This window comes from Haliaeetus leucocephalus, unplaced genomic scaffold (assembly GCF_000737465.1).
Source record: "Haliaeetus leucocephalus isolate CR32 unplaced genomic scaffold, Haliaeetus_leucocephalus-4.0 Scaffold678, whole genome shotgun sequence".
Taxonomy (NCBI): Eukaryota; Metazoa; Chordata; class Aves; order Accipitriformes; family Accipitridae; genus Haliaeetus; species Haliaeetus leucocephalus.
The window spans coordinates 6,104,569-6,132,136 of NW_010973114.1; the positions used below are offsets into that span (position 1 = coordinate 6,104,569).

At 37.9% G+C, this 27,568-nt stretch overlaps 1 protein-coding gene across 4 annotated transcripts in view; it reads left to right on the plus strand.

Annotated features, from left to right (window-relative positions):
* The window catches only part of KIAA0586 (KIAA0586 ortholog), a 74,486-nt gene that overhangs the window by 31,814 nt on the left and 15,104 nt on the right, over positions 1-27,568 (plus strand). The window contains exons 22-31 of one of the 4 annotated variants that reach the window (XM_010579845.1): positions 153-337; positions 2,865-3,024; positions 3,617-3,842; positions 4,392-4,639; positions 5,133-5,209; positions 7,921-8,055; positions 9,705-9,873; positions 12,959-13,098; positions 18,424-18,511; positions 24,190-24,206. In XM_010579845.1, coding sequence (XP_010578147.1) covers positions 153-337; positions 2,865-3,024; positions 3,617-3,842; positions 4,392-4,639; positions 5,133-5,209; positions 7,921-8,055; positions 9,705-9,873; positions 12,959-13,098; positions 18,424-18,511; positions 24,190-24,206 — 1,445 coding nt within the window. Of the gene's footprint in view, positions 1-152; positions 338-2,864; positions 3,025-3,616; positions 3,843-4,391; positions 4,640-5,132; positions 5,211-7,920; positions 8,056-9,704; positions 9,874-12,958; positions 13,099-18,423; positions 18,512-24,189; positions 24,207-27,568 lie in introns of those variants that run through there. The other 3 variants (XM_010579844.1, XM_010579843.1, XM_010579846.1) reach the window with 3 other exon arrangements.

A 27,568-nucleotide genomic window follows, 5' to 3' on the forward strand; every position in this document is an offset into this window, starting at 1 on the left:
CTGCTGTTGTTTCTTTATCTGTAAAATAAAAAAATCACTTTTTGCAAAGGAATGTTTAAAAGTTCATGGAGATAAAATGAGTAGCTGCAGTACAGTGCATGCATTTTAAGAAGTGAGATCTGGATGTGTGCTTTATGTTTCTTCATTTTCAGTTGAAGTTGCAGGTGGTGGAGGATTTCAACTCTTTATCAATGCTGGTGTGCCTGTGGACTCAGAAATGATAAGTCATTTTGTAAATGAAGCTCTCAGTGAAACAATTGCAACCATGCTGGGTAACAAGCAGGCTCAGCAAGCAGTTCCTGCTACAAATGTTCTTCCAAGTACAATGATTATGACGGTAAGAGTCCGTTTTATTTAAACTTTCCTACTGAAGTTCTAAGGGATAATTTCTTTGTGGCATGATGGTTCAATTATGTCCAAGACAAAGATGACAGAAAAAGCTTGATGAACTGAATGTGCATGATTTGCTTTTTTTTGGTTATTCCTTATTATACCCCAGCAACCAACAAGATTAAACCTATTTCACTTTAAAAAAAAAAAAAAAGAAAAGAAAAAAGAATTAATTCCTTTGTGCTGCATGCAACATGCTATATTTATTTATTTACTTCAAGGCTGAGGACAAAACTGATTTCTAAGGGAAGGACTTGGTGCTTAATTTCATGTTGCCAAAAGATAGTTCATGTTATTTTCAACAGAAATAGCTGTGCTACTTATGAAGAAATGAAATATGAAGAAACTAATTTCTTCATAGAAGAAGAAATAGAAGCTGAGAACAATATTATTTTTGGTCTAATGGGCTTGCAGCCATTCTTTAATATCTGTAAAAATGAGTATTAATTCTTTCTAATTTTGAGTTCAGTAGTTTTCAGTAAATGCTTAAATGATTAGTAGAGCTTCCTGTAATACAGGATAATTTTCTCTGTTCCCTTTGATAACCAAATGACAGCTGGCTCTAATTTTGCTAATAACATGGTTGTGCTACAATCTGGTGTTGTATAATGTCTTTGGGATGAATGTGGACATTGCTGCACTTGGAAATCTAACTATTCAAAGCTTTGTTGAAAGTGAGATCCATTATTCTATTCTGCCGCAGTGCATATAGACTGAAATACCACCTAGTGCCTGCTGTAAGTGACCAACAGATCATTCTGTAGTCAAAAGTAATAATTTCACTGCTGTAGGCTTAAATACAGCCATCCTGCATCTATAGAGGTCTTCCCCACTCCATTACAGACTAAGGAGGGTATGTTAAAGAGGACTGTTCTTTGTAGCTTATTCTTCTGATACTTAGAAACCTCTTCTAATAACCATTCTACATTTACTAATGGTCCTCTTAAGCCTCCTTGTTTCTGTACCAGCTTAAATGGAAATGTCCTTAGGCTGAAATGGTTATTTTCTCCTTAGTATCTATTCCTTTGCACACTTCAAGAGATTAATTTTGTCCTTTTTGGTCTTTGTTTGATTAGGCTAAATAAAGCAATCATCCATATGTGTACCATTTTTCGTCTCTTGCTGATGGGCAGCACTTCTATGTTTTCCAATTTAGATTGGTCTTGACCACAGGTAACACTAATATGCTAATAGACATTTTTAATAATAATGTAGTATGCAAGATGGGGTTTCCTCAGTGCCTTGTGCTATAGTAGTGATACTCTCCTGCCATTATTGGAATCTCAGGGAGCTAATTATGTTTTTTTAAAGTCTTCCCACATTTGTGGCTAATAGTTATCCTTTGGATAACTTGTACATTCATAAGGTTTTTTCTTCTCCTTTTTCCATTTCTGCTCAGCCTATAGCAGAAGTTCTTGAGTATGTAGTTTCTGCATTCTTGATCTGCCCCTTCTTACTGTGAAGTTTCCTATCTAGAACTTCAGCTGCCCAGTTCCCAAGTTCTTTGGTGTTCATGATGTCATGCACTTGTGTGTGAACTGCCAAATGTGTTAGCGTGTTCCTCTTCCCATAAGAGTTTTTAATAAAACTAATCAGTCTGAGGATTTATGCTTCAGAAACTAGCCTGAAAGGCTACGTTTAGCCCCATTATCTTGTTTTCTTTATGAAATATCAGGGAACAGGGCTGGAAAAAATCTGAAAAGGTCCATCATATTCCTTCATAGCAGGCTAAACAACCATCATACTTGCTTGTCAGATTTATCTCCATTGCTGTAATTTTTTTAAGGAACATCACAACTATATGCTTATTCTAGTGCTTTATTGTCTTGGCTACTGCTTTGTTTGTAATCTTCTCTTTAGCTGATTCTGTTACCATAAAATTACCATACTGACTCAATTTTATTACAGAATATTTTCTTGCTTAACATTGTATCAAATGTTTATTAAATGTCATATAATCATATAATTCATATTTAGACTGGACATTAGGAAGCATTTCTTTACTGACAGGGTGGTCAAGCACTGGAACAGGCTTCCTAGGGAGGTGGTCAATGCCCCAAGCCTGTCGGTGTTTAGGAGGCATTTGGACAATGCCCTTAACAACATGCTTTAACTTTTGGTCAGGCAGGTGGACTAGATGATCATTTTAGGTCCCTTCCAACTGAAATATTCTATTCTGTTCTGTTCTGTTCTATTCTATTCATAATGATTTCCAAATGTAATCATTCTAATGCATAATTTACTGTTTTTTAATTTGTTTTGTCCAGGCATACCATTTAGCCTGGTGCAACTTTGTGTTTAGATGGAGGAGTTGGATCCCTGAAGCATGTATCTAAGCCACAACTGTTCCTGTTCTGTGATAACCTGCCTTTCTCTCTCTTCCTCAGCTATCTCTGAGGGTACTTGGGAGATAGGAATTTTGCATCGAGATAATAACTGTGGTTATGGTTGGGTTTTTTTTTTTTCCCCCTCAGGAGTCTCTTGTGCCTACTCCGTTGCCAACACCCCAGGCCACACCACCACAAACACCACCTTCAGAAAAAGAATTGCCTCCGGTCAAAACTCCAGAGTCTTCTCTATCTCTTACAGAAATGAGTAGAGAAGTTTGCGAACATGAAAAAATTAAAGAAACAGGTAGTGAAAATAATAATTGATGTTTAGAAGTAGCAAATATGCTTTAATCTACTGCCTTTAATTTTCTTCTTCAAAGACGCGTTATCTCTCAGGATAAATATTCTTGAGGCTATATTCAAGTGGGAACTCATGTAGTACAAAAATCATGGGCTAATTCATATAAAAAGCAAACGTCTTTTATTTGGTAACAGTTCTATTTTCAAACTTAATGCACATTTCTATGGTCTGTGTGATTTCCACCCCTCCCAGCCCCTCCAAACTTTTTCACATCAGAAAAATAGCTGTCTTTTGCTCCTTCCTGTGATTCTAATGTTAATTAAGGAAAATTTACACTCTCCAAGTAAAGCAGCTTAGTTTTTAAAATGCAGAGCAGTCTTCCTTATTAAAGGAAGTAAGCAATTGAGGTTTTATTCTAGCTCCTTCAGATGCCAACACTGTACTTAAAAGAAACCAGTCTTAATCTAGTCTTGTCTCCATAACTATCAAAAGGTATCACAAAAACTACAAGTACTTAGTAGAACTGACTAGCTCTCTGTCTGAGATTTACTTCCTGCTTTCCTTTCTGATCTGAAATTTGACTTCACACATGCAGGAGTTGAGATTCCAGCTGCCGTTAGTTGTGTTGGCACACCTGTGGTTACCCCTGTCAATACACCTCCTAGAACAACCACACCAAGCCCTCCTGCCTCAGAATGGGTCTCCAAAGCTGCAAAAATGGAAAGTCCAAAGCCTCCAAACCCATGGGATGGTGCAGAACTTCCTCTAGAAGAAGAGAAGCCCAGTCCTTTAACTGAAGAACCATTCCGGCCCAAAGCTGTGTGAGTTGAACAGGCTGCACAGTTTTCTCATTTCTTAAAAAAATAAATATGTATATTCTCTATAAATATATATTGTCAAAAAGTCAGTAGGAAGAAATGCCTGATGTATATTTCAGGAGGCACTGAGATAAACCACGATTATTTTTTTTTTAATTGCTTGACTTATATTTTGGAGAAAAATGTGAAATCAGGACCTTTCTCAGAGTTTATCAGTCCTTATTCATCATCCTGCTGAACATTGTACTTAGGAAAGTCATGTTGTTACATCTGCCAGTAATAAATGTAGTGACAATGAAATATTGTATTATTAGCATTTTATTTTTTCCACTACCTCAGTGGGAATACACATGGTAATTTTTAGTTATAACCAGAAATTCATTAATAACATTATTTAACCATGCTGATTCTTGGACTATTCTGTAAAATGCTGTGCTCTTTCATTTGAAAAAATACTTGCAAATTAATTTATTTTCAGTATTGATTTAAGACTTTAGTCTATATTGTTAAATGCATTTTGGTGTATTCGTAATGCATATTCTTACATTATAGTGAGATGTCAGTGGCTAATGATGAGGAACCAGAGGCCTTGATTTTACCATCTCAGCAGTCATCAGCGAAGACCTTCGAATCGCTTCCTTGCAATCCACAGGTTCCATCACCTGTGCCTACAGTTAGTTCTCGGCAGTCCACGCAGGAAAGCAGCCTTACCCTCACCGAGACAGAAACCGAAACTGCAGACAGACCCATCTCAGAAGGGGAGGTACTCTTCAGCTATGGACAGATGCTGGCTGCAAGAGGTAACTAACTAGACAAATTTGTGGAAATTAGAATTTGGATTAATTTTTTTTCTTTATAAACTTTGCTTCCAGTCTACTCACGTTACATTTCATAAATTTTCTGATAAAACTGCAAGCATTAACCTGGTCCTTAACTTTCAGTTCTTGGGTTTGGATTGAAGAGGCCTCATTGCTCTTTTTCTTGTCTCTGAACAAAATGCTTCTGCTTACTAATGAAAAAAGGTTAAATCTGCTCTTTTGTCATAAGATCAACATGGAAAATAATTGGGACTGTCTTGCACAAGTACCATGTGGTACTAAGTTTTTATTGTAAAGCAAAATGTAGGAGTGATTTTCTTGGAAGCTGAAAATATGTCTTTATAATACACATCCGGCAGTAGGAATGTCCAACTTTACTAAAGCACTGTCTTGCAATTATTAAAGAATGTGGCCTTGGCTTTCTTTCATAAACCTTGCATGTTTTTTAGTATTTGTAACTTAAAATATTTTTCAGCCTTAGCAGAAGGAGGACTGTCTCTTCCAAACCTCGCTGAGAGCTTAACCAGTACTTTACAAGATGCCAATGAAATGGTAAGGAAATGTTTCACAAGGAAACAGAGTTAGTGTGGTATTTTGCCTTGAGCATCTTGATAAATTGGATATTTTTTAAGCAATTTCACTTATAAACTTTTTAAATTTATGCTTTTAAACTGTACACTTACAAAGAATGTTAGAATTTCAGAGCTCCAAAGGAAAAAAAGACATTATACAAACTAATTTATATTTTAAAAAATTGAATGATTTATATACTTCCATAGGTGAGAGATAGCTAATACCTATTTTCGTTTCTTTATTGTTTTTAGTTTTAAGACATCTTAAACAGAGTAGAACATTGTTATGCTCTGAGCTGTTTCAGCTCTGAGCCATCTTTTAATTGCTTGTGTGCTTAAATTATTAAAGTAGGTTAGCTGAGCCTGAAGTTAGTTAAAGCCACTTAAAACTTCAGTATAGTTTCTTATCTGACGTCTGCTTTAGTCCATTGTCCTGGAAGCCTCCCAAGTCAAGGTATTCTCCATTCCCTTTCTCTTTTAAAACTTGTCTTTTCCTCAAATGCCTTGACTTCCCCTCTCTGACTTTGTATAATGCCTTTTGGTAGGACATAGCTGTCGTATAAATGATGAGTATCAGGTAGAGTAATACTATGCGTAAACCAAACTGTTTTCTTTATGAAAGAATAAAAAAATTGATAGTGAAATTGTAATAGTATTGGTTGGAAGGGGACTCCAGAGGGATTTCTAAAAGCTTCCTGGACTGTCTCCATGATGCTGTATGGCTCTTCTGGAAGATGTCCAGATAGTTGAAATCTGCCATGAGGATGAAGACCTGCAATCATCAGACCCCCGTTAATGGTTTGTAGAAAGCCTTCTCTTACCTTCTCTTTGTCAGGTGTCCTGAAGCAGACCCTGCCCACAACATCCCTAGTGTACCTTTCCCCTCTGATCCTGACTCAGACCATCAGTAGGCACATGGGGGTCTGTGAATTCAAGGAATTACTTGACCTGGGACTGAAAGCTGGCTGAGATACTGGGCTGCAAGGGTTGTGGTCAGTGACACGAAGTCCAGCTGGAAGCCACTCACTAGTGGTGTATGCCAGGGGTCAATACTAGTGGCATTGCTGTTTAACATGTTCAGTAATGACTTAGGTGATGGGACAGACTGCATCATCAGCAAGTTTGCAGATGTTAGAAAACTAGCTGATACACCAGAGGGTTGTGCCACCATTCAGAAGGACCTCACTGGGCTAGAGAAATGGGCTGACAGGAATCTCATTAAGTTCAACAAGAAGAAATGTCATGTCCTGCACCCAAGGAGGAGCAACTGCATGCACCAGTACATGCTGGGGGCTGACTGGCTGGAAGGCAGCTTTGCTGAAAAGAACCTGGGGATCCTGGTGGACAAGTTGAACATGGGCCAGCAGTGTGCCCTCATGGCAAAGGCAGCCATGATCATCCTTTGCTGCATTGGGAAAAGCATTGCCAGCAGGTCAAGGGAGGCGGTCCTTCCTCTTTACTCAGTACTGGTGAGAAAGCATTTGGAGTATTGTGTCCAGTTATGGGCTCTCAGTACAAGAAAAATAAGGATTTACTGGAGTGAGTCCAGCAAAGGACTACAAAAATGATTAAGGGATTGGTGCATCTGTCATACTGAGAGATCTTGGATCATTTAGCCTGGAGACGAGAAAGCTCGGGGGGGATCTTACCAATGTATATAAATACCCGGTGGAAAGGAGGAAGACAGAGCCAGACTCTTCTGAGTGGTATCCAGTGAGACAGGAGGCAGTGGACACAGATTGAAATTCAGGAAATTCCTTTTAAACATAAGAAATGTTTTTACTGTGGGGGTGACTAAACACTGGAAGAGCTGCCTTGAGCAGCTGGGTTGGACTAGACAATCTTCAGAGGTCCCTTCCAACCTCAATAACGCAAAGTGTAAATGTCCTAGAGTAGGAGTCCACTTTTCTTTTCCCTGCCTATGCTTCCTAAACATTTCTACCCATACGTGGCCATACTTCGCCTGTGCATAGTTTCCTATCTAATATCCATGAATTTGTTCATGTCATAGTTGTAAGACCGTGCCCTGAATTTGCAGATCTTTCCGTCTGTTGTCCAGACTTTGCCATGTGAGTACATAGGCGCCTGAGGAGAATGACTTCTCTCCTGATCAAGATTGTAAAAGTTCCTTTTGTGGGCTTCCATTTAGAAGCCTCCTCTGTCTGCCACACTTCCTCTCTTAAACTCTGTTATCAGGTGAACCTAAATTAAAGTTCCCATCATCAGGTTAGAAAGCCTGCTTGCTAAGGTGTTCTTCCCTCTCTGTCAGCTGGATTATAACTCCTTTCAATAGTCCTCCATCCTCAAACGAGGCTCTCTGAGGAAGCTAAATCCTTGCTGGTGAGAGCAGCTCTGCAGCCAGATCGTTGCTAGCAACCAGTAAGTGTGAGGATTTAACTGTTTCCCTGAATTTTGGAGGCCTAAATGACCTTGTTCTTCTCTAAGTATTGCAGTCTTATGTATCAGATAAAGACTGTGCATGTCTGTGGGTAGAAGGAGAAAGCAGTGTGTCATCAGTTTGCTTATTTTTAAATGCCTAGATTTTCATGACATAAGTTCGAAGTGTGGAAACTGTAACAACTTACTATAAAATAAAAAATCTTAATTGTGAACTAGAGTAAGAATGATTCAAGTTCCTAAGAAAAACAGTTTTATATCATGTATTATGTGGATTTTGTTTCTTTGTTTTAGGATTCTGATCCTCCCAGTGAAGGGCAAGTGGTGAGAAGACTGGATAAAGGCTATCACAGGGATCCTGTCCTGACTCTTTTAGCCAAATTAAATCAAGCACCTGTTGCTGCACAAGAAGAAATGTACCATTTGGAGGTAACTTACAGTCCTTTTCCTTCCAATACACTAGTTTTGAAGTGATACTTTAATACTCCAAAGTAGATAAAATATTTCAAACTTACCTTCCTGTTGGCTATAGACTTCATTCCCTGCTGGAAGTGATCCCACTTCTGTTGGCTATGTTCTCGTGTAAAATTTTTAAAAACACTGAAGGTTAAGTGTTGTTATAAACACGTTAACTGTACATAGTATCACATGTACCTAGTTTTCAAGGTGTGTATGTGACTGTTCCAGTGTACCAGATTTGTCCCGTTATTTTGAATACCAGGGAAGTTTTCTGTCACTTCAGCAATATAGGTGGTATGTTTAACAGTACAAGTTCACTGCACTTAACAGTCATATGAGTGTTTTAAGGAGGTATGAAGAATAACTCAGCAAATGTTTGCATGCACTTTTGCACATGCTGTTGATACTGATCTTGGAACAAAACCTCAAAATATTCATATTCAGTTGGCAGAAAAACCAGACTAACAGAAAAATGTAACTGTCTTCATCACAAAGGACAAAAGTAATTTTTTGTCACACTTCTAAGTATTTTCTGTGTGGAAAGTAGTAGTTTGGACTGGATGTCTGTTCTAACTGACATAGCTGGAGGAATGTTTAAAGAAAGTGAACTTTGAATACTGCAATGTGGTTCGTGAACACCTTTATTTACGGTGGATCATGAAGATCTTGCTTTTTGTGATTTTATTGATGCATATGCAGTTTCTTCCTTCTGTCTTGGTCAGTTTAGTCTAAATAATTACTAACTTCACTCACCTCCTTAACTGTTCCTTTGTCTGTCTTTATTTTGCTTAATGAGTTCTGGTGCATGGACTTAGTGAAAAGCTTTCTACAGTGTCAGCTCTGAGTCTGACTGTAATTGTAGTGACGTTTTCTCATCAGCATTGCCAATTACAAATGCATCTCTAATTTGCTTTTTCTCTTTCCCATAGTTATGAACCTCTCAGTCTGTCCATACAAGACACTAATAAACTTCCCCCTCCCCCCCGCCCCTGATTCTGGCAAGGTGTGTGCACAAGCATACCTTCTCATTTATAAGAGAAAGATTACTGTCCTAGATGTTAAGGCTCCTTAGGTATCCTTAGTATTGCCTTAGAATGGTACTGCGCACATATGTGTATGTGTATTCAACCTGTTTTTTCTCTGCAGCTTTGAAAATCAGAATCCAGAGAACCGTCCCAATTTTAAGTGCTATCCAAACCTACTTAAAAATTGGACTTTTGATCTGACATGCTATACAACAGAGAGTCAATAGCTTTTAGATGCTTCCAATGTTACAAGGTCAGGCAGTCAACAATGGCCATATGTGTAACATTAAAGACTTCATGTGCTAAAAATATAATTTAGGTTCTGATCATTTGGGATACCACTAACAAAGTAAGTGATGTTGTTTGGCTGTAAGTGATTCTATTCTGTCCAGTACTGATAAATGTAGATCTTACTTTCAAACCCAGTTAGATGATATCTCCTCAGTTTCAGTTTTCTTTACTCAATGCTAATAGTATAGACTTAAGTTTATATATGCTTTAAGGGTTAACGTAATTAGATAACAATGCCTGGTTTTGGAAGAAATACATTGGGTTTTTTTATACCTGCTGTTCTGATGTTGCTCTTCTGTGTAGGATTCTGATGGTAGTGTTGGGGAGCTCAGTGAAGGTCAAAGACCAAGGCTGACCAGAGCAGCAGAGAGAATCCTAATGGGACATTCAGTTTACATGGACCAGCCTTCTGAGAACAGACTACACCAGGGTTACCGTTCTCCATCACCAGGGCAGCTTGCCCAAATTGGAGGTACAATCACACTGTTATTTCTTCTCTCTGATATTTATCTGGATTCTGAGGATTTTTCTATAACAGTATCTGAAATAATTTCAGAGAATATATTCAAAATTCAAAATTAAAAATTTACAGGCAATTGCTGCAATGAAATTATTAGCATTCCTATTCTGAGGACTGGATTTATTTCAAGCCTTGTCTTCAATCTTCTTTGTAATATTCTACAATTTGCACAAAAATCATGGCAAGTACCCACTTGACTATACAAAAGTTGGCTTGTAAAGTAGGTATTTTATTCTTCTAAGTCAAATTCAGCTCTCAAAAACACTTAATTTGACCATTTTTGAAGTTGGTTTCCATAGGACAGGTATTAACACTGGCAGTTCAAGCTACTTCTCTCCATCCCCTTACACCGCATTCCTCCTCATTGTTTTTATCACTCCATCAAGGTGATACTGCAGTGTCTCATAATCAGTAATATATTTTAGCTTCATATATTCTTATAACAATATGGAAATTCTTTTTTTCCCATGTGGGTAGCTGAGGCACACACATAATGGCTTGTACAAAGCAGTGCAGAGATAAGTTGCTGTGGTGAAGCAGGGAAATAAAGTTACTTCTTTTCGGTTGAAACTAATCCTGTAACCAATGGCCCATCCTTCCTCTCCCTTATTTTTTATCCCAGTTTCTCTATTGTTATCTGAAAATGTACTTCTGCTTAATTAAAATGCTGCAAGCATGTAGAAACTCATCATTTTGTTGACTGTGGTTTTAAATATGATTACACTAAACTGAAATAATAATTAAGCTGTTACAACACCAATGTAGTTGCACTGATTCATCAACAGTTGTGAAACTAAAGTGATCAAACAGCTGGTTTTCTGTCCTTTTAATTTTCACATTTATGAATTTGACAAGAGAAGCGTATCTCACATTATCAACCCTTGACTAGTAGGAAGTGGACTGAAATTGGATCTCTTCAACATGCAGCAAAAATAATCTGAGAAGTAAGAGTATTTGCTTAGTTCTGAACTGATTTACATTTGAGCTGGTTACACAGAGAGTAAGCTTTTTAAGCTAGCTGTTACCTAACATTTTGGACCAGCTACACCACTGTCAGCCTTGAAAATACATTCTGGTACATTACATATTATCAAACTTTTACTTGAAAGTAGGTTGTGGAATGTTGTTTGGAGATTGGTTACGTTAGGCTTCCTGGCACAAGACACTTCTCCAAGTCACTTGTTTAACACCGTGTTGTTAAAGACAGTGACCATTAAGAACACTGCATTGTAGGAATAAATTAGTGATCTAGATCAATCTGTGGTAAGTGTCTAAGTGCTCAGGACCATATAGAGAGTTAGAAGATGCACATTAATGGGAGAACCTGTCTACTAGGGATATTTTCTTCTTACCCAGACTGTCCATAGCTGTATCTGGCATAACATGTTTGTATCTCCTCTATATCTATTTTTTAAATTTATTTAATTTAATTTAGGATGCTCTTTGTCTGTCCTGTAAATATCTAACACTTTTCAAAACCAGCTACTGCATGTGATGATAATCTAGAAGCAGTGTGTTTCTCTACTATTTTTTTATGCTCATCTCTCTAAATCTTATAGTATTGTTTCTGTTGTATATTTTTGAGAGGAGGCAAGTACCCTGGACTAACTACCATAGGGAAATGCCCTGTGCCTTTACAAAATCTGTAATAATCCCAGACTGAGTTCTGTTGCATTCTGATGATTTTTAATCTAGCTTCCCTCCCTCCCCACCTCTGAACACATGGCACAGTATTCACTGACATTGTTAAGGAAACAACATTGTCTAAAAACTACCAAGTGCTTTCAAGACAAGAGTGTTGTCATATCAGGGAGGAACAGAAAATCTTGTTCCCAAGTCCTTTTGATAGTGAAGTCAACACTGAATAGGAAACAATCTGTTCTTGTGGGGCTGGGGGAAGGGATGATCTGTGATTGTTTCCACTTTTCATCGAAATCTTTTTTTATCTGTCCACTGGTATGTGAGATTGTATGTCCTTCAGTCTACTGCGTGTCAGGACTAAGAGCTAGTTCCTGGTAGCCGTGACAGTTACAATGCAGGTCCATCATTTTATTTGATAATTATTTTTAGGAGTAAAATTAAATAATTGTTACACCAATGGGTGTAAAAGTTCATGTATTTCAGGGTGTATATCTCTGTACACATAACCTTGCAATGGATACTCAGTTTCTCTGTCAGAATGAGTCACTCACAGATATATCCATAAGAATTTTGGGGATTGTGTGTCTATGGGTGTCTTCAGTTTTGTGACCAGTTTTTATTGGTATTATGGGAACATGATGTCTGTCTGTAAGATGGAACACGTGTTGCTTATGTATGTATATAACAGCATCTTGATGATCAGTCTTTCGTTTATAAATCCTTGTTTTCAGTGCTTAAAGTCATGGATATAAAAACCACCATGCAAATGAAATGTGGCACATGTAGTCTTAAAGTGAACAATAATTACAGTTAATTAAGCAATGATTATAGTTAATTAGGCTTAAAATTCATGCTTTGGCTCTGTATGATAGCAGTAGGCTAAAGTTAGTTCATGAGCTGTCAGTACATTTTTCATAAAGATGCTTTACACACTTGCAGGCTGCAAAAGCATGATAAATGCTGGATTATATAGCAAATTATCATTTTAAATAAAGACTATATGCAGTTTTCTTTTCATTCACACAACAGTGAAACATTTTCATGAAGAAGCCTTTCCAATCTTTTTCCAATATGTGTGATAAAGCTCATTAAGCATATAATGGTATGATGAACTATACAGCTTTGAAGCTCATAAATGCCTGCCATGTTAGAAATCTACAGATGATAAAACTGATTTATTTTTTTAATTTCCACATGTATATCTTGCTTCTTTTTTCCCCACAAGAACAATTTCAGGGATGTACAATGAGCCATGTAAGGAGGAAATAATTCTCTTCTAACATTGCATGTCCCATTGTTGAATCTTGAAAGGCTCCACATCCTGCCACATGAGTTGACCGGGAGATTATTGCTCCAGCTCATCAAGATATTTTTTCTCTTTATTTTTCTCTCTTAGCAGAAATCCTTGGAGATGCAGATACAAGTCATGGTCCAATGCTTATGGCTGAACTGGAATCGCAACCAGTTTCAAATCCTATTCTGCAAGCAGCCCAACCAAGCTGCAGAGTGACATCTCTCTCAGAGGATCTGTCCCAGGTAAACTCAAAGGATCTTTTCCGTGACTAGTCAGAAAGTGCAAACTCAAACCTAGGAAAACAAATTTTCCTGTTTCACTGGGATGACTGACATCACAGAACTGGTGCATTTAAAGTGACACATTCAGCTGTGAAACTGAAGTCAAAAGTTGTGGTGGGTTGACCCTGGCTGGGTGCCAGGTGCCCACCAAAGCCACTCTATCACTCCCCCTTCTCAGCTGGACAGGGGGGAGAAAATATAACAAAAGGCTCGTGGGTCAAGATAAGGACAGCTTAATAAAGTGAAAGCAAAGAAAAACAAATGATGTTATTCTCTGCTTCCCATCAGCAGGCGATGTCTAGCCACTTCCTGGGAAGCAGGGCTTCAGTACGCGTAGTGGTTGCTCCAGAAGACCAAAAATGCCCCCCCTTCTGTCTCCCTTTACTTAGCTTTTGTATCTGAGCTGAAGTCATATGGTATGGAATATCTGTTTGGTTAGTTTGGGTCAGCTGTCCTGGTTATGTCCCCTCCCAAGACCTTGCCCTGCCCCAGCCTGGCATTGAGGGGGGGGGCAAAAATGTTGGAGAGACAGCCTTGATGCTGTGCCAGCACTGCTCAGCAGTAGCCAAAACACTGGTGTGTTATCAACACCTTTCTAGCTACTGATGCAGAGCACAGTGCTATGAGGGCTGCTATGGGGAGTATTAACTCCTTCTCAGCCAGACCTAATACAACAGTACATGTGTAATAAAAATGATTGTGTTTAGTGTGACAGAACCCTTACAATATGCTTTCTGTTAGACTCAGACCTTCTTTTTTATTTTTTCTGCACTTCCTCACAGCTTCACTGGTCTCACAGGATCTAATACTATACATACTCAGTTCAGATGGGGCGTTCCAGTGTTTTAGGGGCACAGTGCTTCAAATACAGAAGAATAACACAATGGATATATGGGAGAGGAAGCAGCAATAGAGGTTCAGCCTCATGAATTGTAACCCACTGATTCAGCATTTCAGGAGCTTCATTTGTCCTAGTAGGGGCAGGGTTGGAAAGGTGGTAATGATGATGTACCTCACACTACTTGAAGGTAGAGGAAGATCTATTGATCTTTGCTTGCAACCTATAGAGTTAATCTGTTGCTACTTTATTAGTGTGTACTATTACCTAGAGATCATGGTTTACTCACTAACTAAAGATAAATTCTAATAATGAGTGGCAAAAGCTAAAAATGTGGTGGCAGACTGCTCTTTAATATGTTAAGCCTCACAGTGTGTTTGAAAGTAATAATATACTTACCATGGTTGCTATGTTCATGGATGCATTCTGTCCTTCCCTGATGTTCTATATTAAAAATAACCTAAAGTTTCTTATATTGACCTGTCTTTGGTTTTATGTTTTTGAGCCTTGATGCGTATCGTGCCATTGGTGTCTGAGCAGTTCTTAAATATGTCATCTGAAGTGATGTGTTGCATCTTCAAAGAGGATTTTAGATGTTATACCTCTTTCACTTTGAGATCACTGGAACATATTATTACTTGCAATGATTGTTCACAGACAAAACTGGATTCTGTTGAACTGCTGTGTCTGTTGGGGTGAAGCTCATACCTTTGTTATCATTTCACTAGCCAAAAGTAAAAGGCATAGAGAGGGTAAAATGTGTTTCCTTCTTTAGCACCATTAGCTGTGATAAAGAACGCAGTGATACCTGCATCTCATGCTCTGGAGAATTAGCTGATGGAGTTAGGATTGATTTTTGTTTGCCCAGGTACAGGCAAATGATAATGTACCATGTGTAAGATTACTCATGTACATAGTCTTGCCTATGCAAGAAATGTAAGGTGATCTGACACAGTGTCTTTCATAGAAAATATACAGATAGTTATATATTATCTTATCTTTAGAAACTTTTTCTTGCATCTGAACCCTTAGCGTGTTTTGGGGGTTTTTTTGCCTGCTGGCATGTAAAACTCATCCTCCCTCCAAACCAAACAAACAAATGCCCAAACTTTGTGTGTGTGGTTTTGTTTGTTTTGGTTTTTTCCCCCAAACAAAATAGTCTCTTCCTGTACATGGGTGTTCCTGATGTAAGACTCTAAATCACACTTTCTCACTAGCTAACTTTTTATCTTTTCTATGACGTGACCATACCGATAAGCAATAACCACAGTGAATGTCTGTCCTGGATAGGGTAAAGCTATACTCCATAACATCCTCTACTAGATCTGTACATCCTTCTCTGAAAAAAAAAATCCTTGTACCAGATGATTTGAAAGCTTGTTTTGACAGTATCTATCTACCATGTAACAACTATGAACCTTTCCCCTAGTTTCAGTTAGGGATGGCATCTGTATTCAGATCTATGGCTGGATCTGTTTTGTCACCTGCCTGTAGGGAACAGATTTTTTTTCTGGTAACATCAGCTAAGAGAGCAAGAGGTACTCAGGCTTTCAGAATGATTCATTCTATGCAATGTTTAAGGTGACAGTCACTTTAAACTTCTTAAAAGATTTCTTGCCAAGTTAGTCACTGACTCTCACATCAGTTGTTTCACATCTTGTTTTTCATCTCTAGGCAGTGTTTGCCTTCATTGAAATGAAACTGTATCAGCTACGTACAAAGCCAGAAGACGAATCTGTTTAGGAGCAAAGCTAGGCTTCTCATGGTGTTTGCTGAGAGACCTGAGAAAAGACACTGTATTTCAGATGGTGTTCAGCTGGGCCTTGGGTTTGGTAGACCTTTGTTCTGATTTAACTGGATACGATCCTCCTGGATGTTAGGGTTTGTTATGGCAAAGCTTGGGTGGTTTCTGTAATCTGTCTGAACACGAGCCTCGTTTCGGGGAGCTGTGGGCAGTGATGTGAGCTGCCATATAGGTACTACTTGTTTGCTCCCTGGCACTGGTGTGTAGATCAGATCTTGACCAACAGAAATAGCATTGTTTTTTCATGTAGGACAGGATCAAATGCCTTTTAGTCATGAGGAGTGAAGTCTGTCTGATCGCTCACTCCAAAAAAAATGGCTTAAGTCATACAGGAATTTTCTTATCTACTCAAATTCCTTGGCTGCTCCTCCATTTCTGGCATTGGATTTTTTTGAGATTTATATATGCTTTTAACCACTGTTAGACAGAATGCCAGACTAAATGCATCTTCAGTTTGACCCCTTCTGTCCATTCTTGTGCAACAATACGAATTGACTGTTACTTGTGGCCACTTTGCCCCTGTGCTCTTAGCTCTAAGAACCAACAGAATGGCTAGGAGGAAGCTGGGCTCTTCCTGTTCTAGATAAATCATTTTAATTGTGGAAGAAACATGAACATTGAAGTCATATTTGTGTGGCTAAACATTTCAAAGATGGTAAATCTAAATTGTTTCCAGTCTCAAATGCGTTGTTAAAATCTTAGAAAATCAGTTAGTTGCAAAATATTTTCATAATGTTGTTATATGAATGTTTTCATACAATCAACATTTTTCAAGTGGGATTGCCACTTTGGTATTCTCATTAGCTTTGGTTTTTAGTATTTCAAAAGACGTGTTTTTGTAATCTTCAGGAATGCATAATTGTAGGTTATGAATCTATATGTTATCTCTCAACTTCTGTTTTCACCTCAGTTCAGTTTAAACTGGTTTTTGGTTTGTCTTATTAAAAATCCAAAACAAAACAAAAACCGCTTCAAATGGACTCATGAGTATACTGTTATGCTGCTTACATTTAATGTTCTATAAGATTGGTGGCCTTTGATCACATTTCCCTGAGACCTTCCTCCTTTCAGAAAGTCATCTCAACTCTTTCTTATCTTGTCAGCTTTAAACGATTAAGAGAGTTGGTCAACATCGTGGTGTGAGAGGTGCCCAAGTTAGTGCCAATCCTAGGTGGTCTATCCATGCACATAGTGCCTTGTGGGGACGCTAGCTTGATCTCAGGTGCTTGTATATTCACTTTTGTCAGCCTATGCTCATCACTGTGCTGGTGAGGTTGTGTTAGTGCTTGTTAGAGATGCCATGCTATTTACTAGTGTAGCCCCCTCTATGCTTTGTCTACTGGGGAGTGTAAACAAGTCCATTCAGCCGTTGAGGAAAAGACAGTGACTGAATGGCTTATCTTTTTGATCCTCCTGATTTTTGCAACAGTGGCTTAAATGAACGTTAATTACATAAGAAGCAATACCATTACTGTTGAGATTCCTATTATTGGAGGAGACAGTTGTTAGCTGAAAGAAATGGGAAGCCCTGACTGCGTAGTTGGCACCATGCTTATCGTTTGCCAGACATGAAAATTTTCTTCTTTTCATGTGTATTTTTGGCTGTTTGTTTCACTTGTGGCCTCCACAGTAGTGGAGGGTTTCTCTTACAAAATTGAAGCATACTTTCCTTTTCTTCCTTTTTAGCTTTTGGGGAGCAAAATACCACTGGTACTTTGTCATCAGGTCTTCAAGAGAATATCTGTGCCATTGCTTCTCAGGGCATATAATTCTTCCAGACGTCATACAGCAATTCTGTCTGTACGCTCCACATGCTGTGTGATATGCAAACATTTATGGTCGTTCTCATGTTCCTCCTTCTTTAAGAATCCTCATTAAAAAACTTGTATTCATCTATGGAATCAACAGAATAACTGATGAACTCAAATTTGTCTGTCTTAGAGAATGCTTAAGTCTTCTAGGACTCCATGACTGTGTTTTTCACTTCTCATGTTTCCTGTCTACATGTAGTAGAATGTCCTTGGGCCATAATTCCTGTTCTAGTTAACACATAAGATAATAAGCGTACTTGACAAATATGATGTCTCCCTTTTTAACACACAAAGTGTTTGTTGCTTCTAAGAAACTTTTTTCCTATAGGCATTGTTGCAGGCCTAGGTCCTGAAGGGCATTTCAGGAAGAGTGGAAAATGGTTATAGAAACATGGTCAAGGAAATAAATTTTATACTTGGCATGGGTTTTCCAACCTGTGTGTTGAAATTTTTATTTTTGTTTTCCCTTTCAACTTTCTCTTTTTACTCAGGAGGATGATACCTGGGAAGAAGTCCTGGCTATTAAAGAAAGCCAGAGAAATCTTACGTTCTTTCCACCACATGCTTGAGTAGAAATTGAGGGTCTCCTGTAGCCTCAGGTCTAAAAGACACTTTGCGATACCTACTGCTCCCTGGATGTTCATCTAGAGGAAATAGTATTGCAGTAGGCTAATTCAGATCTGAATTCTTTTGAAGTCGAAGGAGAATAAGTGCATATCCTTTAATGAATCTTTAAAAACCTCTTTGGATGTTTCTTGAAGCTCCATGTAATTTTAGTGTGCTTTTACATCAAAAGTCAGACTTGTAATGTGATTTTAATGTATGATATATAGCAGGAAAGCCGAGGAGCTGCACAAGTTGAGACTGTGAGACCCCGAGTTATTCATGTGAGAAGGAAGCCTGAAGAGATGCAACAAGAAGGTAAATCAATGTCAATAAGCTAACAGTTATTTCAGTTAAGCACATCACTTTTAAATGTTGTTGTATACTGATGTACAATAAAGTTCTGATATTTTAAATTTTGGTTTTCATTACTACCAAGTTCCCAAAATTTCCAAGCGTTTATATATAGTGTGTATAAATCTGTGTACATAGTTATGATATTGTTGGGATGCACTGAAAGGATTGGAAATGTATCTGTATGTAAGTCATCAGAATCCTTGCAGTTAAGTATTTATTTAAATTTTTATTTGCCAAGAGCATTACAATGTGCATATTATATAGTCAACTGAATCTTAATTGCTGTATAGAATGCTGTTCAGCAAACAAAATATTCATAATGTTGTGAGAGATGGCAGTGGGTCATATGCATGAGAAAAGGCAGGGACACTAGAGGAGAACTGAAGGATAATACAAAGTTAAGATCATGCAAATGTGAAAAAAAAACACAGAGATTTTTCAATGTTAAAATGGCCTGGTTTGGGATGGGCTTCAAGCTAGTGTGTAACAGTGATTTTCTTTTGTGGAGGACACTATGTATTATCTATGCATAACCATGCTATTTTTGGAGATTACTTAACAGTGTTAAAAGTGTTAAGTATGTTGCATGACAGGGAGAGAATATTTTTTGTTTCCTGTAGTTTAAGTCAGTGTTGGAATGACATAAACTGTACATATTACTGCCATATTTAATTGTTTTAGCAGATAATAAGTTTGTGAAGGTGGTGGAGTAAGATATGTAGCAGTTGTAATCTTACATGCTAAGAAGAGGAATCTAAAAACCTGCATGTCTACAATATATGCAATTATAATTGCTCCGCCCTAGTATAGACAAATTCTTCCTTGAAGCTCTTTTTAAAATAATTCTTTGAACTTCTTCCATTTAATTTTTTTTAAAACATCTAATCGAATTATAATTCTGATGGAATTATTTTGCTTCAAATATTTATAAGTGGTAAGAAAAGCCCTAGGCCAATGTTATTGGTCATGGGACTTGGAACCTAATTTCAAAACCATGGTTTACATATGAAGAAAGTTATGAATAATGCAAAACTTAGCTTCTATGGACAATTAGTGGAAAAGCTTATAGAATTGAAGTGGCACACCTTAGTGCATGCATGTGTTTTGTTGTAGGGACATTTATCAACATGTGTTTTTAAAGTGGGTAAATAAAGACTTAATTTATTAAAAAATGGGGGTTAACTCTTTTATTTAATATTAGTGGAAAATATTGCAATGAGTTCTAATAGGAAGAACTGTATTTTTCCTCTGGTGTTCAGAAAATCCAAATTGCCTGAGGAAAGTGAATTTCCAGTAAGCTGAGCATGACCTCTAAATTGCCAAAAAGGAAATTACGTGGCAGGTCTGCCTTGCAGGATTGACCCGTTCCCAACTTTAAAAGCAGCTTTCCTTAATAATGGTTATAGGAATCTTCCTTTTCTTCTTCTTCCCAACACTTGCTATTAAGCATCAGAGAGAAGGAGGAAAGGGGGGATAGTCTTCCTAACACTGTACTTCGTGATTTTATACCTCAACTTTGTCTCAAAGTGTTAACAAGAAAGCACTTCAGTCTGTATCATTGAGTAGGGTGTTAGTGAGGGATGGAAATGGAAAAATATTATTTTTATTGAATCTGATGTTTTCTGGAATGTTTATCGTAAAAATAAAGAAAAAAAATTACCTATACTGTAATACAAGGTATTTGAGCACAGTCCAACTATGTTTGTGTCAGATGAAAATGTTTGACCACGAGATGGCAGTAGTCAATTTTCTTTGAAAGGAACAAAAAAGGGTGATTTATATACCAGGATAATTTAAATCTCATTCAAAGTATACATATTTAATAAGCCAATAAAAATCTAGAGGATTTGCAAATGGAAACAACTGTCTGTCAGTTTTAACCAGAAGGTCTTGTCTCTAAAAGCTTCACCACAGCAACTTTAATCAGGCAAAAAGTTGAGGGTAAAAATTAATAGGAATCATTTGAAAGAAAAATGAAAACTTGCAACATGATAAATATACGTGGGTTTAAATAAATACAACATTTTAAAATTAAGCACATCTGTTACTGTAAGTTCAAAGCACCCTGTTTATAAAAACTTCATGTCAAACAGTTGCCTTTACTGAGATAACAAGGGACAATGAGTGCTTGCCTGAAAATGGAGAAACATTTCAGAGGCAGGACCATTTAGGTATTTTTTCAGAGTTGAAAGGGTAAGTGATTATATTGGTATTAGAGCTTAGAAAATCTAGAGCCCTGAAATGAAGTGTGAATTCAGGGTGTTTGGGAGAAAAGGGAAATTGTTTTAGTCTTAAGAGTTGGATGTAAATAAAGCTTTTTTTATTTAAATGATAAATACATGACAAGATTTGGTTCATCTTTTGTCTATGGTCATAAATATATGTATGATAGAGCTTTCTTTTGTTGTTTAAAAAATTTTTGTGGTCTACAGTGAACATGTGTTTTTACTGAAAGAAAGTTGATTGATGTCTTCTAATGAAAGCTGAAGTTCAGTAGGACTGTTAGAATATCATGCCTGAAAGGGTAATGTCTCCTGAAAGTTACAAATGAAAATAAAGCCTGAATGTATTATTAATTGAAATGTGTGTGTTCTCTAGACATAGTGGAGACAGTGGTTTGAAAACATATATTTGTAATATATAATATACATGCATATATATTTTTGGCTTTATAATACCCTTTAATCTTTGTACCATTCTTTCATATATCTTCACAAATTTAATATGATAATAATTGTCATGGTTGGTGAATGCACATATTTCCAGAATACAACCATTTTCAGGCTTACATGAACATGATTCAGAATTTTCAAATTAAAATGAAGGAACAGGTGGCAATGCTTGACTGCAGAGCATTTTTAAACTTTAATACAGGTGGCTCAGAACCAAGAGGTAGATGTACCTTCACTTAATTATTTTTCTACAGCACAGACTCTCAAAATGTGAGCTAGAGAGCACAGCTTCATGATAGTAATTCCTTTTTATCTCCAGCTAGTGAATTATATTCAGCCAGCCATAAGTACATGGGAAAGTAATATTGGGACACTAAGCAATTGGCTTTGTTGCCACAGAGAGATTGCACAATTGCTTGTGGGAGGAGATGATCTGTGCAAGAAATGAGTAAGAGGGCAAGAAGCCCTTAAAACAGTCTGTGTGAAAAATAAAGCTTCCAGAGTCTCTGTTCAGTATTGAAAATGGGCTACTTTTGTGCTAACATTGACATTATGCTGTATTGAAAACTGTAATACTGAAAATATGACTATAACTAAATAATTCTTTGCCTCTTCTTTAGCCAGGAATTGCTCTGAGTTAGGTTTTCGGTTATTTTTTCTTAAAACTATTGTGGCATGAGGCAAATCTCTAACAGATGCTTCAAGGAAGGAAGAAGATTAGGATAAGGCTAAAGGTCTTTTTTTTTTTTTTTTTTTCCTTGGAACTGGAACTGTTTTGGTCAAACTCTTAACTATTCTACTGAAAGTTTACTTTCTCCTTAATATCCTGCTGTTTCTTTTTTTGGACTGAATTTCACTAAAGACTTTTGCTAAAGACTGTCCATACCACCCTGAAAATAGCAGCTCGTGAAGCAAAACAGAGCTATTCTTTCACACTGTAGAGAGTACCACTGTAACCTGAGGTGTAGAAATAGTTTGCGTAGCCTACGTTGCTCCTTGAATTTGACTAATTTCTGAGAGAATATCTTGGAAATTGAAGTAATGAAATCACTTAGCTATAATTAATGGCATTTTTCAAGCGAATGTCCCGTTAGAGGTTTATGTAAGTTTTTTCAGTGCTTCTTCAGAACTCATTTCTGGTGTATTTTGACTCTGGTTTTCCTATACAGTTACCTCCCCATGCTATCAGATGGCTCATTGTCATAATTCAGTTAATATATTTTACATTTGGGCAAGTCAGGAAATGCTAAGCTGCATTTCCCACAGAAACTCTGTCTTTTCTCTAAGTAGTGATTAGCTTTTAGGTGCTCCAAGTGGTTTAGAACACCAATTCTCAAAGAGTTTTCGTTAGCTTTTTCTGCACATGTCCATAGCAGTTACGTGATAGCCATGCATTAGAAAACATGCATCTGAGTAATAAGTATGCTTTTTGCATAATATTCCCACATAAAATCCTCAGTGGCCACACTTCAGAGTTTCTAGTTTGAATTACTGTAAGTGAATATTTAGCTGTGTTACAGTATGTTTGGAACAGGAGTTTTGAATTTCTTGGCTTTTGTAAGTATTATTTATCTGTTGAGAATTGCCATTTATATCTATGGTTGCTTCTTTTCCCACCAAGTTACTTCAGTTATTTTTCAGACAAAATGTTAAAACAGAAGTTTGTTTTTTCATAGCTTAAGGCAAAGTCTTGTGTAGAATTGTTACTGTAGACAATGATGTCCTTCTGCTATGGGTGTGTTCTGCTGCTTCAAGTTAGGGTCCTGGGAAAGCAAGCACCAGGAACTGGTGTGGGTTTCATGGGACTGTGCACATCTTTGCACCCATTCCCAAGAGATCTCTTCCTGGGAAATGATCCTCCGGTCTCCTGGACCTGTCATTTCTTCCCCTCACTTATTTGTGCAAAAGGCATGAACAACAAGAGCTACTAGCAGGTGAAGCACAAATCTCCCTCATATGTTTTTTAGAGTCCTAGAATGTAATTTGATTTTTTGAGGCATCTAAATTAATTGTAAACAAAGTAGTCAGAGAAATGAACCCCCCCAAAACCCCAGTTTATACTTAAAGAAAACTGTACCAAGCAGGTTCATATTGCCTTGCAGTCTGAGGGTTTCCTACAGACTAGCACGCTCAGGTATAAGTCATTCTCCTCTGGAGTCCAGTTCCACACCATGTATCACCTGGCCCTTTTCTTACAGATGTACGTGCAGTAGGTTTTTGTTCGCTTAGCAATTTTCTTCAACTTCTAAGAGGCTGAGAATTAGTTCTCCTCTTACTGCATGTCTCCTTAAATGGCACAGAGGGATACAGCACTCTCCCACTGCTGCAGTATTGTCAAGACATTTCTCTGACCTTGTGCTGAGGCTTTTGCTGTGGGAGGTATGTGCAAAGGCAGAAAACTTCCACTTTTAGTCTTCCCTTGGTGCCTATACAGATGATGCTTTACACCCATCGTGAAATTTGCACAGCTTTGTATATCTTCAAGTTTCCCTTGTACAGTCCGCATGAGAATCAACTTTGGCACCGTGCTGGATGTCTGTATGGTTAATCTTCGTAGGGAAGGTATTTTTCACTTCTTGTACAGTAAAAAGAATAAAGCAGGAAATCATCCAGTGTGGGCTTAAGGAATATTCCCGGTCAGAAGTTCTAAGTTTGTGAGGTGAAGCTGGCATCTATAGCCCCATTGCTTGAGCAGGTAAAAGCAGTTCACAGTTGCTTCTTTCTCCCTTTTGATCAGATCTTTGTGTTTAAAGTTATTTTGCTGAGGTTCAGGATGTATTCCTGTACAAAGTACCTCCTCTGGTCTGTACACAGCAACAGGGATTTTCACTGAAATTCCAGCACCAGTTGGGTTTTTTTATGTGCATAAGGAAAGAAAGACTTATTCAAACTGACATGATCACTACTTACAGGATTACTTCCTATGGAGACTGTCAAACACTTGGATTTTTACTTGTCTTTTTTCAGATTTACTGGGGCTCAAGGTAAATATCCAGAAATCTCATCTGATTCCCTCTTCAAGCCTAGATTTTACAGGATTGCAGGTGATCTAATCCAGTGACCTGTGGCATCCCTCAAAGTGTGTTTTATATATCATAAACTAAAGTTCAGGGCAATGACAAAATTAAGCCTGGTATTTCACTCACACATGGGGGTTGTAATGTGCAAATAATGAGGGACCAGTCCCTTTTTCATACTTGTGAGCTGAAAACCCATGGTACTGCTGCATAAAGCATCCAATGTACATTCTGGAGTCTGTACGTCCTTTTTGCCTCAGAATAGCGTGTGTTACCCAGTATGGCTGTCTGCTGAGCATCAGCTGTCTCTATCACATTGCACAGACACCGGAGGGTTCTGAGGATCTTCTGTTCTTAAGTGTATCTTAATAATGTAAAGGATTTTACTTGCAAATTTATTAGAATTTCTTAAAAAAAAATTCAATTCATAATTTCATTTGCTTTTCAAACACTTGTGACTACCTGCTAGAACCAAAGCAGTCCAGACTGCCAGACAGTTCTGCTAAGCTGCATGTAGCACCGCTGCCTCATCCCTGCAATGCAAATTTCTCCGTATTTTTCCTTTTTTTCCTTTTTTGCCAGTTTGGGGTTTGGAGGGGGTGTTGTTGATAGTTGGTTTGTTTGGGGGTTGTTTTTTTTGTTTTGGTTTGAGTTTTTTTGTAGTTGTCTCAAGTGGCCAGGCATATCCTAGGCAGAATTCTCACTAAGAGGAGAGTACCTCTTGCTGCTGCATATCCACGCTTAAGAGTTGGAATGTACCAGCTGAGAGCCCTAAATTGCTATTTCTACTTTGGCAATCTACCTTTGATCTTCTACCAGTTGCAGTTTCCAGTTGTATAAATCCACCTATTGTCAACCCGTCTGGGGGCCAAGCTAGAATGTGATGCTTTTTCTTTTGTGTGAGATTCTTGTGGGGTGGTGAATCAGCTGGAGCCGCTGTGCATTGCAAGCAGGGTATGGTCTTGATAGCAAGTATTAAATACAGTCTTAGATCTCCTGGACACTAACACACTCCACACCAGTCTATCCAAATTGTTGTGCCAAAGCAGTCTTTCTCACAGCCTGTGTAGGATTCATAAACACGCTAGGATCTGACTGAAGCAGCTTTGTATTGTGTATTATGATTTGTATGCACTTTTACAAACTTACAGTAATTGCTGTTGCCTTCATTGTAAAGAGCAAAAAATAAACACACACAATAAACCCCCTTAATGGGCACTGATCCCACTGGCACTGATCTTGAGTAACTCTGAATAAAAGCAGATGGTAGCAAGCTGACTAGGCTGACCTGCTTTCCCCTTTCATGCAAACATTGCTTATATAAATGGGGGACACACACAAAAAATTAATGGGCTTGGGCAAGCCACCTAAGGACAGAGACTCCCCATGTACTTAATGCTTACATCAGCCTGAGGGCTGTTTCCAGTTAGCTCTTCTCTGGAGGGAGAAGTTTCTCACAAATTAGTGGTTCCACAGCTCTGAGCCCATGGTTTAATAAAAAAGAACTGATGTGCATCTAGAAAGTAAGCGTGCTTAGCTGGTCTGTGGCCTGTGTCTTGTGGTAGGTCACGGAAAATGATCAGAATAGTCTCTCCTGAACCTGCTACTCATTTATATACATATAATTGAGTCTGAAGTCCCTTTACACAGTATCTTCTGTCATAATGTTGTAAAGAAGCGTTCGATTTTTATGGTCTTGTGCTATTTTAATTCACATGCCTATTTGTTAGCAATGATGGCAAATGCATTTAAATTGAGATTCCTAGTTGTTCTAAACAATGTGCGTCAGTATGTCAGTATAACAAGATGTGTTGTAAGAAATAGCATTGTCTTTTTCTTATTCAGCAGAGCATATGGTTGGAGTTACTACCTCCAGGAGTATGCTACAGTCTCTGCCAGAGATTACAGCCTGCAAAGGCAGATTCCTGAATAAGATATATTTACACGCCTCAGTCACTATCGTTTTCAGCCTGGTACATCAATGCCAGCTAAGCTGGAGTCAGGAACCATTCCAGCTCTCTCAGGTAGATGTGCTGCTGACTCTGTGTTAGTTCACTTGGCAGATGCACTACAGGATCTTCTAGGATGACCATACTTACTTGGATTAACAGTCATTTAAGTAGGCCTCTTATCTCACATTTCTTTTTTAGTGTGAAAGTTGCATTTCTTTTATAAAAAGCATCAGTATCAGACTGGAAAGTCTTGATGCCTTTGGGTGCTGCCAACATATTGCATGGATACTGTATGGTGACAGGTGAAAACAAGGAGTATTACAAACATGTATTTCAACTTGGAGAAACATATATAGCACTGTGGTAGGGGAAATGTAGGCTTTCTGTCTTCAGTATGTGCTGAGTTTGTTTTATTTTTCTGGTTGGCAGGGAAGGCAGATGTTGCCCTTTATAATTCAGTGGCTTGTGCATGTCTGAAAGCAACACAACAGAAGGAACAGCTTCTGCTTTCCCCACTGTGTTGATTTTGGGGATCCTTTGGCAGAGGCAGCTGGACTCCCTTCAGCTCTACCTGTTCTTAAGGAGCTCTCGATTCAGCTTTTTTTAAAGCACAACATAAAAGCTGGAAAGAGCCAGCTGTTTACGTGGCGAGTGGCTGGGTAGAAGAGAAATTACTAGGACAAGATTGTATATGCAGAGTGGAGGTAGCTTAATGTGAGTGATGAATAACCCACAGATTGTGACTGTCTGCCCCCAAACCTCTTTTATAAAGGAGATGGGGGATTTACAAAAGCTGTCAATCTCAGACATTAAACTTTTTTCTTTTTCTTTTTTAATGCATTGTAAATTTTTGCACTGCTATCAGGGGCGAGGCATAGCTATAAAGTTATTAATAAAGCCTAACTGGCCAATGAAGATGGATATTTAGATGATTGGTGTCCACAGTCAAATTGTAATGTTATTTTTTAAATTTTACTGCTTATTATATTGTGAAAGGGCTTGACTTACAGGCAGTTTTCATGCTCATGAACAGTGTCATTACTAGGTACTTTATTTGCTTTTTTTTCTAGATACTTTAGGAGTAAACAGACCTTCTACTTCATGCACTGAAGAGAGGCCAGGTTTTTCCAGCACCACCTTCTCAATACAGTGATACAAAGACTGCCTATAATTAAATATAAATATATGTTTCCAGTGCCCGTATGATTCATTTCTTAAGACTAGGAGCCCAGGAAACTTTCAAATAAGGCAACAGCATGGAGCAAATGTTATCTAGGATGTCTTCCAAATGAAGAATACTATTTAAATAATGGTAATGCTACTCTGATAACATGCTGATTTTGAGAAACGCAGTCTGCCAATGGAGCTTTCTTCTTA